Below are 19,687 nucleotides of genomic sequence, written 5' to 3'. Positions count from 1 at the left end.
CAGGGTCACAGCCAACACCGTCAGACACACACACCAAAATGAGCAGAGCAAACTCCTGCAAGCAAGGACAAAAGAGCTACAACTCTCTGCCAAACAAATCAAATCTACTTCTATGTCAGGAAATAGTTCCTGAAGCAAGAAGGGAATCAGAACAAGAGCCTCTAAAGAATTTAAACCCACCTAAAGTAGCATTTATGTGAAAAAAATGTTTTCAAGTGATAACTAGCCTCATACTCAACCTATGTTGATCAGAACTGAAACATAGGAAACAAAACCTAGATAGTGAAGACTATGACTAGCAAACCAACCACTCGTTTCACCTCTAGGTCCACCTTGCTGAGCAAAGTTACAAATATAAAATAGCAAAAATGATGACAAATCAGAAATATCAGAGGTTCTACCATGTTTATAACCACTATTATTATTCACCCAAGTACCACAGAATTTCTCCCCTGAAGCTGTTCACAATGGCATTCCTCTAGAATAAGCATGATACAGACATGAAAACTTCAGAAAACCAGAGACATGCCATGCCTCCAGATAGGTAGACCCAGCCTCAATTTGCCTTTGCCTGCTCTGCATGGGAGGCATCTGAGCAACTCCTGTACAGAGACCCCAGCCCCTTGCCAGGAGACATGTAGACCTTACCTACATGGAGTCCTTAAGTGGATAGCATCAAGCATGGGGAGAATCGACTTCACTCAAACATCATGTTCTAGTCCTTTACCTATATATTCTGTAATTCATTCCATAACAAAACTCAATCTTGCCTGGTATCACTTAAATTCATTTCTTTTGTTCCTTATTAAAATGAAGAACAAGTTAATGTTCCTAGGACAACTACTTCCCATATGATGAATTTATTTATTTAGCCAGCACAAGAAGTCAGACACTAAAACTATATTCAATTTATTGAATTTGTGTGTTTCTCTTGACTTTTATTCTTCTTACCCTGTGTTTTTCCAATCTCTCTCTACTCCCTTATGTTGACCAAAAGACCTAATTCAGAGGCTCTGATGAGAACCTGACCTATGAAGATGTCATAAAAGGACACTATCCTAACTGGGACTAACAACTCTTAACATCCCTTCCAAGTCAGCGGGATCCTACTCCTGCAAACTTTAAGGAAGCTTTTTTTTTTTTAATAATACAGATAGGGATTTTAAGTTACTATGAATAAGTCTTAACCTTTCATACACTACTCATCCCTTCCTTGCTTGAGAGTGGTCCAATGGGTCGTCTCACCTTCCTAACTGTTCATCAAGCATTGTAGCAGTTTAATGAGGTAGAGATACATCACATTTATCACTTGCCCTAGATCCACTCAAATCCATCACTATGTCACAGCAAGAAGTTAGATTGATCTGAAAGGATTTGTTCTTCACAAACTCATGTTAGTTATTACTCAGTAGCCTATGCTCTTCTAGCTGTTTGCTGATTGATTATCTGTTGGTCAGGTCAAGTTTTCTCCGGAATCACAGTAAACTAACGGGTCTATAATTTCTAAGATCATTCATAGTCCCCTTTTTAAAATAAGCTAGACGTAAAATGCTTCTTCCTGAGTTCTCTAAAGCAACAGTTTTAGAACCAGGTGAACCAGGGTGGCCAATTCCTTCAATGTCCTTAGAATCAAAACAGAGTTCCTTGATTTCTGGAGATAATCTTTAATCAGACCCAGATCCTGGTAAACAATAGGAAACCATACTTCAGGTAGGTCTAGAAGGCCTAGGTATCAAAATCCAAATAAGAAGTTCTGTGATGCAGGTGATTAAATGTTATACTGCAAAATGTCTTCAGTATGGCAATACAAAAATTTTAAAAAGAACAAGTGCCCTTAAGACAGAGGTTAAAGATTACTGAGACACTAGTCCGTCTTCATCTTCCGCAGCAGAGGCAAGACCCTCTGATGGTCAAGAAAACAGAGCTATATAATTGTATGAGCTTAATAATCTGAGAGTTCAGAAACAAACCTACATAAGCATGTGCCAGGAGAGAGAAAACAGTAAATGCCACAAGACACCAAAGAATCATGGTATGGTGTTCAGAAGAATGTTTTAGATTTCCAGCTCTGGTAAGAGCTTAATGACTGACATCTATGTCAGTAAGGGGATATTAATGTTAGGATAGGCACCCCTGATTCACAACTTAAAATCATCTGTATAACAACCTGTCTGCCTGTTTCTACCCACTCCTGTGTCCACAGTACAATAACAGGACAGTTCAAAGTAACAGAGAAGACTACAGTATGGGCAAAAGGTTGAGAAAGTATGGCTAGGGAACCTCAAGGCAATTTGCCTTCACTCAAAGCTTCCTCCCTTACGACATTCTTGTGACTCTGTTCCCACTTTGCCAAGCTTCTGAAAGTTTTTTTTTGTGTTTATTTGTTCTTTTTATTTGTTCGTCTGTTTAGGGGGCACAAATGGCAGTGCTCAGGGCTTACTCTTGATCCAGTTAGGCTCAGGGGACCATATGGGGTACAGGGGACCTAACTCAGGTTTTTGGATCTAACTCCCCCCCCCCCAAAAAAAAAAAAGAATATAAGAAGCAGGCAAAGAAATTTTCCTTTCTAACATACCAGTAATGAAGGAAACTCAGGTTTTCCAAAGTTGTCTATAAGAAGTCATTCCCTGACTGAGACTTAAAACTTTGAAAGTCTTTCTTTATTATCTCTCAGAGCTTATGTGAGCCAAGACCTCAGCTGGCCAGTCTGGATCACGGATTTGAGGAGGCTGAAAGTCAGATGTTCACAGGATGAAGTCAGATGTCTATTCTGGCTGAGTTGTCTGAAGGCTTGACTAGGACTGGCAAATTCTCTTCCAGGACAGCAGCAAGAAATATCACTGACAAATAAGTACTGGCTTTCATGTAAGAGCTTCCAATCTTTCATTTGCTGTGGATGGAACCTAGATCTTCAGCATGCAAGGCAGACACTTTACCATTGACTTACACTATGGAGCCTAAGAGCTTCAATTGTTGGTTGGTAAGTTCTTTTTGAGTGGTGGGGTTGGGGTGACCACAACTAGCAATGTGCTCAGAGATTATTACTGGCTCTATACTCAAAAATCACTCCTGCTGGGGCTGGAAGAAACATATAGAGTGCTTAGGATCAAATTCATCCAAGGCAAGCACCTTACCTGGTAAACAATCTCTCCAGCCCCTCAATTCTTATACACTTATGCCTTTCCACAGGCTAGAGTATCCTCCTGGCATGGCTGTTGTCTTCTTTCAGAAAAAAGTGACCCCAAGGAGACAGGGCTACAATGGCTTTCACAACTTAAGCTCCGAAGTCCCACGTCTCTTCCACAATATCCTTTTAGTTTTACTGGTCTTGCTCTGACTCAGTGGACCTACTAAGGGCCTTAAAAGGCTGAGCACCACAGTACTCCTTAAAAGAACCTGCTGAAACAGCAGAAAGGCAGAATGGAAAAGGAAAAGGAGGGACCAGGAGAAGATGGTCTCATTCCCAAAGGCAGAAGCCAGAGAGAAACAATAAACCCAGTTCTCTCCCAAGACTTCTCCATCTACCTGAACCAAGCAAGCCTGAATCCAGCCCCCCTTCCTATTCAGGAATCCCAGAAGGGCAGCAAAAAGACACAAGTAAGTTCCTTTAGGCCCCCAGCAGCCAGACTAGTAGCTACCCTCCCTCTTTACCCACCCTACCTTTTCTGGAGCAATGATGCAACAGTTACCTGAGGATGAATCTGTGGCTTGTCACACGTGGCTTCAAAGTCCAGCACTAAAAAGTAGTGATACCTCTGGGGAGGGAAGGGCACCATTGCCGCCATAGATGCGCCAAAGCCGTGGGCCGCCAGCTTTCTGGTGGATAAGGAGCAGAACTCCGGAACACCACAGGGAGAAAAGAACTGGGAGCCCAGCACTTTTCTTGCTCTTGAAAGCAAATATGAAGAAAATCGAGCTGCTCCAGTCTGTAAAGGTGCTAGCATTGAACATCCAGAAGCATCTAAAACTTAGGGGAGGAAAGTTAAAAACAAAAACAAAAACAAAAAAAAAACAGAACAGAGAACCTGAGTTACTCCCCTCCCACTGTGACTGTGCCCCTATCTAATCTTCAGAAACAATTATACCACATGAACCACACACCAGGGTCAGGGGAGGCAGGGGTAGGTGGTGGGTGAGGGAAGCACAACCTTCCCTAAATCACAGCATTCCTTATAAAGTTCAATACTCTGTACTGATACTTCCAGGTTTAGGGCAGCTCCAAGCCCCCCCCCCCAGATCATTCCCCAAACGGGCAACACTGGCCTTCACCCTAGAATGGAGTTCTATGGTTCAAGAGAGAAGGGAGAAATTGCAGCCATCTCACCAATGGCACTCATGTGAAAGTGAGTCACAATCAGTCCTGCTAGCTAAATAAACTCAGACAAGCTGTAGGATGATTCGGAGCCAGGTACCCCTGCTTGCTCTCTCCTACCCTTCTCCCAGCCGGGAGGTAAACAGGATCACAGGAGGAGCTGGCCCAGGACATTCCCAGGGGGCAATTCCCCAGCCAACCAGTAAGTGGCCCCACAGGGGTGAGTGAAGCACAGCTGGCAGTGGCCTCAGGCTTAGACTTTGCTGCCTTTAGACTCATTCTCTCCTAGAGGCCCTGAAGGGCTGCAGGGCTTTTTTAAATGAGGAAGAAAAAGAGAAAACCCAGATGTGGCAGTAATGGGAGCATTGCTAAAAATCTAGTAAAGTTTTCTGAGTGAACATGTGCAAAAAAAATAATAATCCAAATCACTTTTCAAGTTTTCCCTTTAAATTTGCAGAATGTCTGCTTCTTAGAGGGCCAACTAAATATAAAAATCAAAGCCTGAGTTTTACTCACAAGTTACTTGAGTTCCCCTCATCCACCCCAAAAAAGGAACAAAGCCGAAATTTTTGTGTACCTAACACTCAAATCCCCTCAACTATAATCCTTAAACAAGAAATCTGACCACTCAAGCCAAAATAGCTAAAGTTTATGCCTTCCAAATGGGTATACCCGCAAGAAATGAGGTGACTATGACCCATTGGAAATGGACAATGCTAAGTATAACTTCCTGTGCAGGCTCTCCCACCTTACTGAATGAACTCCATGACTTGCCTGCATATTCATTAGGATAGAGGCAAAAGTGGGTCCTCAATTGCCCCATCAGTAAAGCTAAGGCTGGGAAGAATTTTATATTCTTCAAGGATCCTGCATAAGCACAGACCTTGTTTTACTATAGCTTTACAGTCTCTACAAAAATGCAGCCAAAATATCTTGGTCCTGGGTGGACAACTGTTGGCCTGAGTTTCATTATGGAATCCCCCTCTGAAAGTCAGAATCCTTCTTCATTTCTCCCATTCCTGAATTCTATAGAAGCCTTGCTAGGTGGGGCACACCAATGTGCTCAGATTTTACACTCTTATCTGGACCGCAAGTCTCTTGCAGGGTTTTGAACTCAGTAAACCTTCAAAGTCAGGTTATGCATAAGATTTCTGAAAGTTTTAAATTTTCTCTATTCATATATGAACTAGTCATACATATATGAAATCATTCAATATGTAAAGAGTTAATCTTCCCCTACTACCAAATAAATGCTAGAGGCAATGAGGTGTCATGATAAAGATCAACCAGATTTGAGTCTTGGTTTTGCCACTTATTTACCCAAGTACCTTGGGCAAATATAGTCTTCAGTTCCTCTTCTATTAGATGATAATAATAGTACCTGCTCCTCAATTGAGAACAAATGAGAGGGCATATATAAAGCACTATGGGCAGTATCTGGTTCATAACACTCAAAATTAGCTTACTATTATTACTACAATTATCCTATTGAGCTCTGCTCACTTGGCCAAGGCTGGGTTCCTTCACATTGGGTCTATAAATAGAATTAATATCTAAGGTGATCTCATGAGAGTAACATCCATTTCCCTTGTATGTCCCGGAACTCCCATGTGACACACTCCCTTCCCATGGACAACAACTGTACTCAGGGCCAGAGGTCCTCTTACTATAGATCTTATTGTCTTTCCTGACTTTACCCATTCCAAAAAGGTTGAGAGCAGATATTGGACCTCCATATGTCAGTGATCTTGAGGAGTGAGACTTTCCTTAATCTAACAACCAAGTTCAGCTGTGGTCAAGAAAGAGAGGACAGCCTTCTTTGCTGAGAAAGCCAATTTAATGGCTTTAGAGCCATTCGTTGTGATAGGGGGAGATAGGTGTCTACACTGGTTGGAGTCAAGGAAGCTTAAAGGGTCTGTGGTAGACAGTCAGAGTCTAAATAGGGGGAAATGGGTATCCACACAGAGGGGTGTGTATGTGGCAGGTGAAGTGTGGCAGTAGGAATCTGAAGGGTAGCACCTACATAAGGCTGGGGCACTGAGTGAAAGATAAATGGGGATAAAGGTCAGTGATGAGTCTGGTCAAAGAAGGTCATATAATAAGCATAATGAGAAATAAGCTTCTCACAATGAGTGGAACTGAAAATGGAAAGGGGGAAAAACTGTGGTATAAAATTGGAACTGAAGGTAACAATATGAATTCATGTTTTCTGGCATATATAATATATGAAAATGCAACTGCAAGAACTAATATTTATACACAAGTAGTATACACATGCAATATATATTTTTCCAGTTATGTCTACTGAAGGGCCAATATTACAGCAATACTTTAACAGCAAAGGGGCACATGTGCCATTTGAATTTCTTCTAAATAATACTCTCCACTAATAAGTCTGTGCTTTTGGAGAAACATTGGATTCCGGGTATATGGCAAATGGAGTAGAGCCTGGAACATCTTCTTACAATAAGAAGCAAAGAAAATGTTCAGAATATAAGTGGTAAATCTAAAAAGTACATTGGTGGAGAATTAAAAAAAAAGTATGTAGAAGGCAGTTTGAGTCAGCTCCCACTATGAAGTATGATGCTAGCAGGTTGTAATGCATTGGATAAGAAAAGGAAAGTGATGAGTCCATAAAGGAATAAATAAATATTAAGCTGATAAGAGACATTTACCTAGCTTCCAGGCTAGCCCCCACAGAATGCTTAATCATAACAAGAAATCACAAGACATCTGACATATATAACATTTTGGGAGGTGGGGTAGCCAAGAGGCTGACCTGAGTTCAGCCCATATAGTCCCCTGAGCCCACCAGAAGTGATCCCTGAACCTGAGCACAGCTGGGTGTGGCCCCAAAACAAACAAAAGAAAACACATTTTTTTTTTTTTTGGTTTGGGGTAATTTGGGTCACAACCTGAGATGATCACCTGAGGATCAACCTGAGGTGATCATTTCCTTTTCCTTTCCTCATCCAATACATTAAAACTATTCCTGGTCACTCAAGAGTGACCCCCTGGCAGTGGTCTAGAGATCCATGATCAGTGCAGGGATGCAATTGAGCTGGCTACAAGCAAAATGAATGCTCCTTGTACTATCCCTCTGACCCTGCACATCACATTAATAAAATAATCAAAATACATATCATGGATAATATGCTTAAAATCAGGCAACATATAGCAAGCAATGGGAAGAACTAAGCATAACTTCTGTGATGTCCTTGTAGAAGATGGAAAACTTACATCTAATCATGAGAAAACATCAAATAAGCCTTAATGCAGTAACACCTGCACAGTAGCCAGCCTGTAATGTGGGCCCCTCCCTTTCTGGAGACTAAAGACTTGATAACTAATCCAATGGAGCATTCCAAACCAGATTATTTTGCTACAAAAAGCATTATTGGGACAACTGGCACATTTGAATGGGATTTGAGGATTAGATGAGGTAACATGTGATTAGGCAGAAAAATACCCTTGCATATAAGACAAAAAAAAAAAATTACTGAGAGTGATAAATTAGGTTGGCAACTTTCATAATTTTTTTCAGGGATAGAGTGCCTTTTAAGCAGTGCTCTGCGGCCATCCAGTTGGTTTCTTATCTGTGGGGCCTATGTTTCACTCCTTGAGCATTCTCCCTGAGCCCCAGGCAGACAACTCTAAGATGGCCAGGAAAAACACTGTACTGAATTACTTCCAACTTTTATGTAATTATGGTCAAAGCTTAAAGAAAAAAAAAATGTGGGACCAGAGCAATATCACAGCGGTAGGACATTTGTCTTGCAAGAGGCTAACACAGGATGGACCCCGGCTCGATTCCCAGCATCCCATATGGTCCCCCTAGCCTGCCAGGAGTGATTTCTGAGTGCAGGGCCAGGAGTAATCCCTGAGCACCACCAGAGTGACCCAAAAACAAACAAACAAACAAAAAACGTTTTATTAATCCACATCAACGTTTTTAACCAAGAAACAGAACAGACCATACATGTGGAGGCTATTTTCCTTTGGCGAGAAGTTGGGAAGGAGTCAGCCCTTGAAGTCAGCCCTCCATGATGAGAGGCCCCCACTCATTACTCTGGCAAAAGCAGGGCAAAAGGGTATTTGCCTCCCTGCAACTCCCCACCTGCCTTTGGAGCTGCTGGTGGCTTGAGGTCTCCCCTTCCAATAAATATCTTTCCACTGTAGACTCTAGTTTCCAGAAAGTAAATATATAACATATCACCAACTAGGAATCTTCTTGAGGGGAAAAGTCAAGAGAAACAGTTCGTAGTTCTGTGTACTTCTGGACACTGATATAAGAGACATGATTTATACACATTTACTCTTAGACACCCCATTCCTTGTCCTAGTGAATAAAGGCAGCAAGTAACCTAAGGCAAGGAAGAATATAAATGATTCTCTCTTCAAAATGCTAGAAGCCCCCCTGGCTCTGGGATGGGAAAGGGTAAGCAGGACTGCTACGGTGCTGTGGGAAGCCCAATTTGGGAAAAACAGGCCTGTACCACAGCCCCTGGAGGCTGGTCTCTGTGCACAGTATTTACACAACAGATACCGATGGCGCCTCTGCAGCCATTACTGTCGGCCAGGTAAATAACACATGTGCCAAAACACACATTTAATGAGAGAAATAATATGCCTTTATAAAAAGCCTCAATCTGTATTTACCTGAGAGACCCGAGAAGCACCAAATCACCAGATTAGTGGAACCACAGAGGAGTCATTCTGGTGTCTTGGGTAAATAGACATTTTATAGGCTTCCATTACTGGAAGGAGGGAAGGCAGGCCAAAGGGAGGGATCTAGCTGTCATAGGCACATACACAGAGTCAGGGAGTCAAAGATGGGAAAGAAGAGGTCTCTATTGTGAGGCCAGAGATCTAACTCTGACCCCATCTCCCTAACACATACACACCTAAGTTTGTATCATTCCTAGCTAATCCTCACCGTAAAAAGCCAAACTGGCACAAAGGGGAAACATGCCAGAGAACTTCTTTTTTTTTTTTGTGGTTTTTGGGTCACACCCGGCAGTACTCACGGGTTACTCCTGGCTCCAATCTCAGAAATTGCTCCTGGCAGGCATGGGGAACCATATGGGACGCTGGGATTCGAACCGATGACCTTCTGCATGAAAGGCAAACGCCTTACCTCCATGCTACCTCTCCAGCCCGCCAGAGAACTTTTAAGGCGCCCAGAGGCATTTTGAGTACAGCTGACAAAGCGCCCCAGTTCCCAGTTGCAGGGTAAGTCCCTGACTGCAGGAGGGCAGGTGCACAGGGAAGTGAGTCACAGACGCACCCCCAGGGAGTGAGCCCAGGATTACCTGCCCGGAACTCACACGGTCACAGGCTCTGTCTCAGCCAGCTAAAAATAGTCTGGGAAGATTATAAATAAACCGCATGCCTTCAAAAGTCATTATCTTCACTCTAATGAATGCATCTTTACTGCCAGAGCACGGGCTGTGAAAACCACAGGTGAAAGGAAACTCGAGAACAGCCACAGGGCAACCAGCTGGGGAAATATGCCCTAGAAAGAGAAAATGGGGACTCATGGTGCACACAGCAAGTAAGAATTGAACCTTTGGTTCCTAAGGGCATCAGGCCCTACACAAGGAGCAAGACCCAATGCTTGTGCCCTCACCTTCTCCAAATGGAGAACAGAGGCCAGAGGGCTCAGACTTGGAGACTGAGGAAAAAACAAAGCTTGGCATGTCCCAGACATCTACCAAACTCTCTGATGGCACTAAGGCGAGGAGAACAGGAGCACCAAGCTGGCTCCACCCCTCAACAAATAACCTCCTCTCCAAGCTGTCCTGTCTTTGGCCTTCGGCTTCTGCTTCTCTGCTGCAAGGCAGGGCTACTGCAGCTCATCCAACATCTGAAGCAGCTGCTAATTACAAATCAACGAAAAGCTGAGTCACTACAGACCTTAGGAGTACCAAATTCTGGTGGCAACATCACAGGCCACAGGAGGCTCCCTCTCCCCTTCAATTAGCCTGCCTGAGCAGCTCAAGGCAGCATGTAAAAAGAAATAGCTGTTTGTGATTTGCCTGCTGTTAGCTAACCCATCTGCCATACCTGGGAGTTTGGAGTAGGTTCCTTTAAGAGGCCCAAGATAGGAAACATCATTTTGCAAGGCTCTGCAAGTCAGTGGTGAGCCCATGGCACCCAGAAAGGGCAGAGGCTTGATCCTACTACATTAGAGATAAGAAGAGAAGAGGGAGGGCACAGCATGACACTCCCATCCCATAAGCACCCCCAAACTTGCTAACAGCATATGACCCAAAGGAGAGGTACCCAAAACTTCTTACATACCTGCTTCCAAGATGCAATACATATAGAAACAAGGACTCCTCTAGTCTAGCTGCTAGACAGACTCAGGTTCAAATCCTGACTCTACCACATATTCCTGGTAACAAATAATACCTTGATTCTTTGGGATCCAATGCAACCAAAGTAATCAGAAGTGTTTAGCACAAATGTAAGTGCTCAATAAAAAGAATGATATAAGGGAAAGGAAATACCATTTCTGAAAAACAGTGAAGTCATATTCTATTTACATACTCCATCTCATTTATTTATTCCATTATTTATCTTGATTTTTGGGGCCACACCCAGCAGTACTCAGGGGTTACTCTGGGCTCTGCACTCAGAAATCACTCCTGGCAGACTCAAAGTACCATATGGGATGCCGGGGATCAAACCCAGGTCAGCCACATGCAAGGCAAATGCCCTATCTGCTGTGCTATTGCTTCAGCTCTCCATCTCATTTAACCAAACACTGTAGAAACAGAATTTCACTTCTCTGTGCAGACACTATGGTAGGGACATCCAGCTCTTCTGGGGAACTGTGCTCTTCCTCCTAGCCCCTCAGCAGCCACAGGACCACGTTGCTAGTCATATAGGCTGCAGCCTCTGAGTTGGGGTATGACTTTAAATATAACTCAATCATAAGCAACGACTGTCCAAATCATCTAAATCTGTACTCATAATGCGTTGTTTTGTACTTTAATGTAAAAAGCAAATTGTAGCCTTGGGTACAAAAAGGAGAAAAGGTAAAAACATGCCTTGGATTAAAACAACTGCCAATATAAAGAAGCCAAAGGATCTGCTGGAAGACCTCTGCAGAGCACAGGTGTGCAGGCCCTCGGGCTGAAGCCACAACCAGGGCAGAACAGGACAGGGATGACAAGATGGGGCTGTCAGTTAGCTCATAGGTAGGGCCCCCCAAGGGACTTTTCCTTTTCAAGTCAGTTTCTTGGAAAGTGTTACTGCCTGTTTTGTGATGTACTTCCATTTCAACAAACCTTCAAGATCCAGCTCAAATCTTTCCTTTAGAGTAGCTTTCTCAGATACTCCATCACGAAGCTGTTTTGCTTCAGTGAGACTCAGTAGTATAGCTAATTCCTGTTTCATAATTTTTATCTCCATATATGCACACATCTAGTTTATATAAAACATTATAACACACATATATTAGTTGTTTCTCCTGCTACCAATAATTTACAGGATATGGTGTGTATGTGTGTGTGTATGTACAAAAAAGCTTATGGGGTGTGTGTGTATACACACAAAAAAGCTTGTGTGTGTGTGTGTGTGTGTGTGTGTGTGTGTGTACACACAAAAAAGCTTATCTGGTAGGCTGCAGAGATAGTAGGGGGTAAGTTGTTTGTCTTGCATGCAGTTGGCCCAGGTTCAATCCCCTGAACTCCAATGATCCCTCAGCCTAACAGGAGGATCCCTGAGTGCAAAGCCAGGAATAAGCCCTGATGAGTACCTTCTGGATATTGTTTTTTGTTTTTTGGGTTTTTTTTGGTTTTTGGGTCACACCCGGCGTTGCTCAGGGGTTACTCCTGGCTGTATTGCTCAGAAATAGCTCCTGGCCGGAAAGATAGCATGGAGGTAAGGCGTTTGCCTTTCAAGCAGAAGGAGGGAGGGAGGGAGGGAGGGAGGGAGGGAGGGAGGGAGGGAGGGAGGCTGTATTGCTCAGAAATAGCTCCTGGCCGGAAAGATAGCATGGAGGTAAGGCGTTTGCCTTTCAAGCAGGAGGGAGGGAGGGAGGGAGGGAGGGAGGAAGGAAGGAAAGAAAAAGAGCTCCTGGCAGGCACGGGGGACCATATGAGACACCGGGATTCGAACCAACCACCTTTGGTCCTGGATCAGCTGCTTGCAAGGCAAACACTGCTGTGCTATCTCTCCGGGTCCTGGATATTGTTTTAAAACAACAACAAAATGGGTATCTGGCATAAATTTTTGGAATGTTTTTACAGGTCATACCCTTTAATACATTTAAATTTTCAGAAAGCATTAAGAAAAGGCATATGATTGCTTTAGAATCTAAATGGTGCATGTTTAAATATTAAGAAACACTGGAGCAGGAACAATAGTACAGCAGGTAGGCCTTGCACATGGCTGACCCGGGTTCAATCCTTGCATCCCATATGGTCCCCCAAGCCTGCAAGGAGCGATTTCTGAGTGCAGAGCCAGGAGCAACTCTTAAATGCCATGGGTATGGCCCAAAAATTATAAATAAATAGTAAGAAACACTGAGCTTGGCATAGATGATTTATTTATTTTGGGTTTGGGGGGGTCACACCCAGTGGTGCTCAGGGGTTATTTCTGGCTCTGCGCTCAGAAATCGCTCCTAGCAAGGTCAGAGAACCACAGGGGATGCCTGGAATCGAACTGGGGTCCGTTCTGGGTTGGCCATGTGCAAGGCAAACACCCTACTGCTGTGCTATAGTTCCAGTCCCCTGACATAGATTCTTAAAGGAGCACATTTTATTCATTTCTGCATTCCTAGCACACTCAACATAAGGCAGGCACAAAGTAAGTAATTGTAGAATGAAATAATATGTCCAAATTCAAAGTGTCAACTACTTACTCTGGTATAGGTGGCTGAAACAGTAAGCTAAGAAAAGCTTCTCTCTCTCCCTGCCCCCACCCTTCTCACCCCCTCACTCACTCTTTCTCCCTTTCATCCTCTTTTCCCCATTCCTTCCTAGCCAACAACCCCATTCCATTGTACCCAATGGAGAGAGGGAGAAGAGAATTGCCTTGGTGTCAGAATACTATTAAAAGGATTAATTTAGGGACCGGTGTTTGGACTGTCACATCCAATCACTACCCACAGATCTACAGCTTCCCAAATCAAGCTCATGCAAAGAGGAATCAATTGCAAGGACATAGAGGGTCTGAACAGGCATACTAATGGCCTCCTGAAGTGCCAGCGGCCAGCTCTGACACTCCCATAAATTATCCGCCTTTTGATTTTACCTGTAGCTGTGGGGCACAAGGCACAATTTTGAACATATCAAAGCAATCTCTTGTAACCCAAGGCTCCCCCAAGAATGTCCCCAAAGGAGGATGGGCTAAAAACAATGACCCAAAGGGAATCAGCTTCTCCACAAAACTGGTGCTAGAAGCCATCAATTAAAGCCCAACAGAACCGTGCGGATACAGTGGGACCCAAATCAAGCCGAGCAGATGTGAGCAAGGCAGGCCCTGATGGCACACTTCTCACTCTGAGAAGAGAAATCGCAGCAATAACTGAATGAGCACAGCTGCAACTACAAGCTTATTTGCGCTCCTCTGACCACCTAACAGCATGGCCTGGCAGCACACTTCACCCAATGGGGTCTCCTCACCAGGCTGGCAGAGAGGGTGAGGTCAACCAGTACACCCACCTCTAAGAGTGCTGTGGTGCACAGCACTGAAAAGCCCTCTGGGAGGCACTGTACAACAGAGGCCTCTAATCAATGACCCTGAGCCACAGGGAGCATTGGCTGACAGCACTGTGGCAAATTTCTTTCAGGTAGCAGCTCAATGCAATTCACTCAAGGTGCAGGGGTCATCCTGAAAAAAAGTTCAGAGATTCTGAATGGACCTCCTGCTGTCCGAAAATGTTCCACTAGGAAGGGCGGTGCCTTTGTTTTGTTGTAATTTCTTCCAGTCTGTGGGCTGCCCCCACCAGGGGCTGTGTTTCTATCCTATGGCCACAAAGACAATTATGAGGAACCCAAAGCATACAAAGTTAAAAGCCAATTCATGCAATTGCTGGCAGCTTTTTAAAATTTTTGTAAAATACTACTAGTAACAAAAGTTATCACATGTGCCAAGAGCTTTACATACTTTAGTGTCCTATTAAATCCTTCAACCAACCCTTTTAAGTCTCAGAATACAATGGAGTACCACCTCCACCGTATAGATAGGAAAGCAAACTCAGTGAGGTCATGTGAAGTTTAGCAGAAATCTATAGGCTTCCCTCCAGCAAAGCTAGTGCTCTGGGGCTTGTATGAGGAGAAGGCAATTCACTGAACACTCAACAACTATTTGGTCCTCTGGAATTTACCATCATACACATGTAATCATATGTCATAGTGCTTAACAAAAAGACTTCTTCCTCAAAGCAGGAAGAGGTCATCAGTTCGCTAAAGAAGGAATTAAATAGGACATACACAGAATGAGGACAATTCCCTGGAAAGCATAGGGAAATGGGTCCTCCTGTGTGTTAGCTCAAGAAGTTCAAAGCAATTGACATTATGCAATGAGCTCTAAGAGCCATATCCTTAGCAGGCTCCATTTAGACCCTTTCTTTCTCTTTATTGTGGTGCTTAGATTATAATGTAAGTCTCACACATACAATGCATGCACTTCACTGCTAAGCCACATGCCTGGCCCCTATTCCCCTTCTTTTGCAGGGAGGGGTGTTTTTTGTTTTAGGAGCATATCCAGCATGCTCAGGGTTTACTTCTGGCTCTGCACTCTGAATTACTCCTGGCAAACTGGGTTGGGGGGGAACCATATGGGATGCTGGAGATCAAAATTGGGTCAGCCACATACAAGGCAAATGCCCTGTTGTACTACCATTCTGGTCCCTATTTCCTTTTATTGTTGTTTTGGGGCCATACCCAGCCATGCTCAAGATTTATTCTTGACTGTACTCAGGGGTCGTTCCTGGTGGTGCTTGACAATAAAGTATGATGGGATGCCCGGGATCAAAACTGGGTCAGCAGTGTGCAAGGCAAATGTCCTATATGCTATTCTATTGCTCCAGTCCCCTTTTCCCTATTTATTTTTCCTGTTTCCTATTTTCAACAGGACCTTCAAAGAAAATAACACTGCAAAAATTTTCATTCATTCTAACATCAACCTTCTCTTCCTACAATTTTCTAGCCTATGAAATAGGAGCTGCTGTTGCTAACAAAAAATAGTAAAGAGAATCAATATACACAGATTCAAGGATTGTCAGACTTAGTTTTTAAGTGTCAAAATCCTGCTCCAAGGAGGAAATATAAAATACTACACATATAATTGCCACAGCCAAAGTCTCTATCCCTAGCATTGTCCCCTCCAATTCATTCCTAACACTGAAATCAGAGGAAATATTCCAGAACACAAATCTAATGTCAATACACTTCTTAGACTCTTCTTAGTAGTTGCTTACTGCTCTTTGATAATGTAATCCAGGAGTTGGCAAACTGTGGTTCCTGAATCAAATCTAACTTGCTGCTTGTTTCTGTAAAATCCATACTCATTCATATTTGTATTGTCTGTGGCAGCTTTATGTTGGAATAGCAGAGTTAAGTCTAGTTGAAAAGACTCATAAAGCCTAGAAAAATACTATCTGGTCTTTTACAGAAAAGTTTTCCAAGCTATTATAACAAATACTAAGAATTTATTAAGGTTTCTGTTAACCTTTCCTGCTTTGATTCCCACCATATTCTCCTGACCCCTGCACTCAAGATGCTCTTTGGATCAAAGTGAACTTCAGTTCTCAAACTCAAAAATGCTCTGACCTTTGTTTAGTTCCTCGTCTTTGTCAAATCCTTGATGAGGCTCCTGTGGAGCCTTCCTAGGCATACCAGCCTGGCCTGGGGACTTTCTTGAGTACTCCCAGAGTTGGCTTCCCTTACGAGGACTTTCACAATATTTAATCTGTGTGTGTGTGTGTGTGTGTGTGTGTCCATCTGTCTTGCTCTCTGTCTTTTGTTACTGAATAGTCTCTAAGATCCTGAAAATCAATCACCAGACCCACTTTTTTACCTGATCCCTAATCTTCATTAAATGCAGAGAGTCTGCGATTATCATCTAACCAAAGGGGATCCAATAACCCAAACTAAATCAAGATTCTAAAAGCCCTGGCCAAATGCATACCCAAAAGCTAAAGAATATATTCCCTTCTATAGCCTTAAGATGTGTTTTTCTAAGCATAAATAACTTTTCTGGCTTTGCTCAATCATTCTGTTTTATAGGTAGGTGCTAATGTGATGTTCATAAAGGAACTGGGAATCTGAGAAGCAAAAATTAACCATTTGCATTATCCAACTTTCACCACTTTATAGAGTGTTTAAGTTTTAGATGTCTTGGAGCATATGGTACCTTAACTGAAAAATAAAATAGCACCACCGCCCACAAGCCCTACCGCCATAAGCCCAAATACTCATAAGGAAGAATCCAAGACATACTTGACCCCGCAACAGGATTCTCACCTCTCCTGACTTCGAAGATGCCGAGACTGGCAGCTGGGGATGTTGTAGGTTCTGTGAGAGCTGGAAAGCCCCAATGCTGTGGATAAATACACATCTCTGCAACAAGTCTATTTCAGCATAAAGGACAGAATCCCCAGAGGGCTGCTGTTTGAAACCATTTAAGGAACATCCTCAGACACTTCAAACTCCTAATTTCAAAGGACTTAGAAATAACAGCTGTGTGGGAGGACCAGGCCCCTACAGAACTTTCAGAAGCTACTAGAACTGTGTTGTTTCTCGAATAATAGTTTCATTTTCTCTGATAACAAACTCTTCTGAAGAAGGATTATCTCCTATAAACACCAAACATTTACAACATCTGAACTTGGACTGAGAAAGACTGCCAAACAGTAGCTCTCTGGATAACTCCAAGTCCATAGTCAAGAAAGGTTAAGGCTAGCAGTCTTCAAAACTCACCAACTGGGGCCAGACAGAAATAACAGACTTCTAGGTCTACTCAAGTTCTAAGAAAATCAAGGCAAATTAAACTCCAAATCAGATCACCAATGGACACTATCATTTTATCACCTTATTCTGATGTTCCAAAGGATTAAAACTTATAGAGGTCCCCTTTAAGTTACTAATCATCTGGGTTGGAAGCATCTATTTTAACCTACCACTGTGAACATGTAAAATTTCGTTCCACTCAGATCCTCTGATTAAACACCACTCACAATGTACACCAAACACAATGAAAACACTTTTCAAAATGAAAGGAAACAAAAGTACTTTTATTTAGAAATTTCAAGTTGGAAGGGAAGCTCTGAGTCAAGCTCTAAAACCTAGGTAGCAGATTATTTACAGGATCTTTGGGCAGGAATTGTTAATGAGCTTTTAATTTGGAGTGCTTAAGTTGCCAAAGTGCTCTGAGCTCCAGTGAAGCACCACAGAATCCATAAAGGAAACCTTATCAATCACTTCTAGGCAGCTCCCTTCCCCCAGTCTCCCACCTGTCATATGAAAGGCAGCCAAGTGGGTTTCTAACCAAGATCACACACACGTACATATTAGTGGAGTCACACTCCAAGTCCCCGTTTATAAATTGGTGTTTAAATGGTAGGGGATTCAGGTATAATATACTTAGCTCCAAGCACGAACCCACTAAAACAAGGCATGCTATATATGATAAAGTCAGAATAAAGCAGAATTTGATGAAGCCAATTTCTGGTAGAAACTCTACAATCAAAAAATCATTCAGCCAATCACAATCTAGTACAGTTCAAATAGATTATAGTCTCTGCCATGAGGGATTCAGGGTTTGGGGGGGGGGGGTTCTTTTTGCCCCTCAATTGAGATTGATCAAACATCTGATAAGGACCTCCTAGTGAGTTGAGACCTCTAACAGAGATACAAGGTCAGGTTGTAAAATCTCACCCTAAAGTCAGAATTCAAAGGAGGCCACATTTAAAGCATTCTTCTAAGTCAACAAAGACCATTTACACTTTACACCAGACACAGTCAAGCCCCAAGGCGAGTAGCATGCTGGTTGCTTTAAGAAAACACCTGTTGCAGACCACTAGTAAGAAAAGCAGAAGAAAACTACCCACTCCCTCCATCGTTACTACCATCATAGCTACAGACACACAGAGAGGTAGTGTGTGTGTGTGTGTGTGTGTGTGTGTGTGTGTGTGTGTGTGTGTGTGTGTGTGTGTGTGTGTACGCGTGAGTGTGATGGGGAGCTAGGAAAGCAGCTAGCCCCTCTCATCAAACCTCTCTCTTTTTCCCTAGTAATCCCAGGTCAGCACCCTCCATCTTCTCAGTCGGCCTTGCAGGGCCATCCATCCCCCGCTCCCACTCCGCCAGCAAATCATGCATCCAAGGGGAGAGAGAGAACATGGGCCAGCTACTCTCGGCAGCACAAACCCCGCGACCTTCACCCCCCGCATGCATTATTAACCAATGCCCAATGGGGAGGGGGCCCAAGGGGGGGAAATCACCGCATCACCCACCCCAGGATGTTGCCCCCAACTCGGGCCCATCCAAGTCCAGGGGGGGAGCGAGAGGGGAGGGGCCGGGGGCCAGGAGATCAGCCCTCCTTCCCAGGGCCGCCCCCGCCCCCCGTCAGCTGCGGGAGAGGCTGTCGCCATGGCAACGCCCCCTCCTCGGGGCCAGTGCGGCAGGCCCCCTCCAGGTACAGGCCCCGACGTCTCCCTCGGCCTCTGCCGGCACCCAGGGCAGCTTATGGCGGCGTGCGCGGCCCACGCCGACTGTGGCGCCGGTCAGGTAGAAGGCAGGCCACCTCCGCCTGCTCCCCACCGCCCCGTTCCCGGCCGCCTCAACAGCAGCAGCCAGCACCACGAGTCCACAACACACCGACTCACCTCCGCGCACTCTGACCCTGGGTGACGCAGCGGATGGGCGGGCGCGGCAGCCAACCGCTGAGCTCGCCGCAGACTCCTCCAGCCAATAGGCGGCGAGAAGGCGGGGCTTCGGCTTCCCCCAAGCTTGCTCTCTGGGCGACATGCGCCTTGAGGGCTGTCAAGATGGCGGCCACCGCCGACTAGCCTTATGGGAGTTGTAGTTCGGAGAGGGTACATACGCAGAAGAGCTTGAAGGGCGGGTTGGGGGGTGGGGTGGGGCTCGTTTCTCAGCTGTGAAATAAAGATGTTGAAATAGGTAGATTTCCTAAAGCCTTTTAAAGCTGCCCGGGTCCCCCTATTTCGGTTTTCCCACGCTCTGATAAGGTGAGTGAGTCTAAGTTCAGATGGTGACATTGTATTTATGATGACACTTTTCATGATTCCTTCATTCATCAAGTCACTGTTATCATTTTGCTCTCTGATATGGGGCTGTTTGAGAGTGGGGACTTAGAAGAAGAAAACAGCTTATCTTTTATTTATTTATTTATTTATTTATT

General features: G+C 44.0%; 1 protein-coding gene across 1 annotated transcript in view; it reads right to left on the bottom strand.

Annotated features, from left to right (window-relative positions):
* ERI3 (ERI1 exoribonuclease family member 3) overlaps positions 1 to 19,142 on the bottom strand; it is a 125,422-nt gene extending 106,280 nt beyond the window's left edge. The window contains exons 1-3 of the mRNA XM_049774930.1: positions 18,780 to 19,142; positions 16,792 to 16,867; positions 3,690 to 3,967 (exon numbers count right to left, since the gene is read on the bottom strand). Coding sequence (XP_049630887.1) covers positions 3,690 to 3,967; positions 16,792 to 16,867; positions 18,780 to 18,917 — 492 coding nt within the window. The 5' untranslated portion in view covers positions 18,918 to 19,142. The remainder of the gene's footprint in view (positions 1 to 3,689; positions 3,968 to 16,791; positions 16,868 to 18,779) is intronic.
* Positions 19,143 to 19,687: the final 545 nt, after the last annotated feature.

This window comes from Suncus etruscus, chromosome 6, assembly GCF_024139225.1.
Source record: "Suncus etruscus isolate mSunEtr1 chromosome 6, mSunEtr1.pri.cur, whole genome shotgun sequence".
In the NCBI taxonomy this organism is placed as follows: Eukaryota; Metazoa; Chordata; class Mammalia; order Eulipotyphla; family Soricidae; genus Suncus; species Suncus etruscus.
Note: the sequence above shows the minus strand (reverse complement) of the source record. Positions and strands in the feature narration are given on the sequence as shown.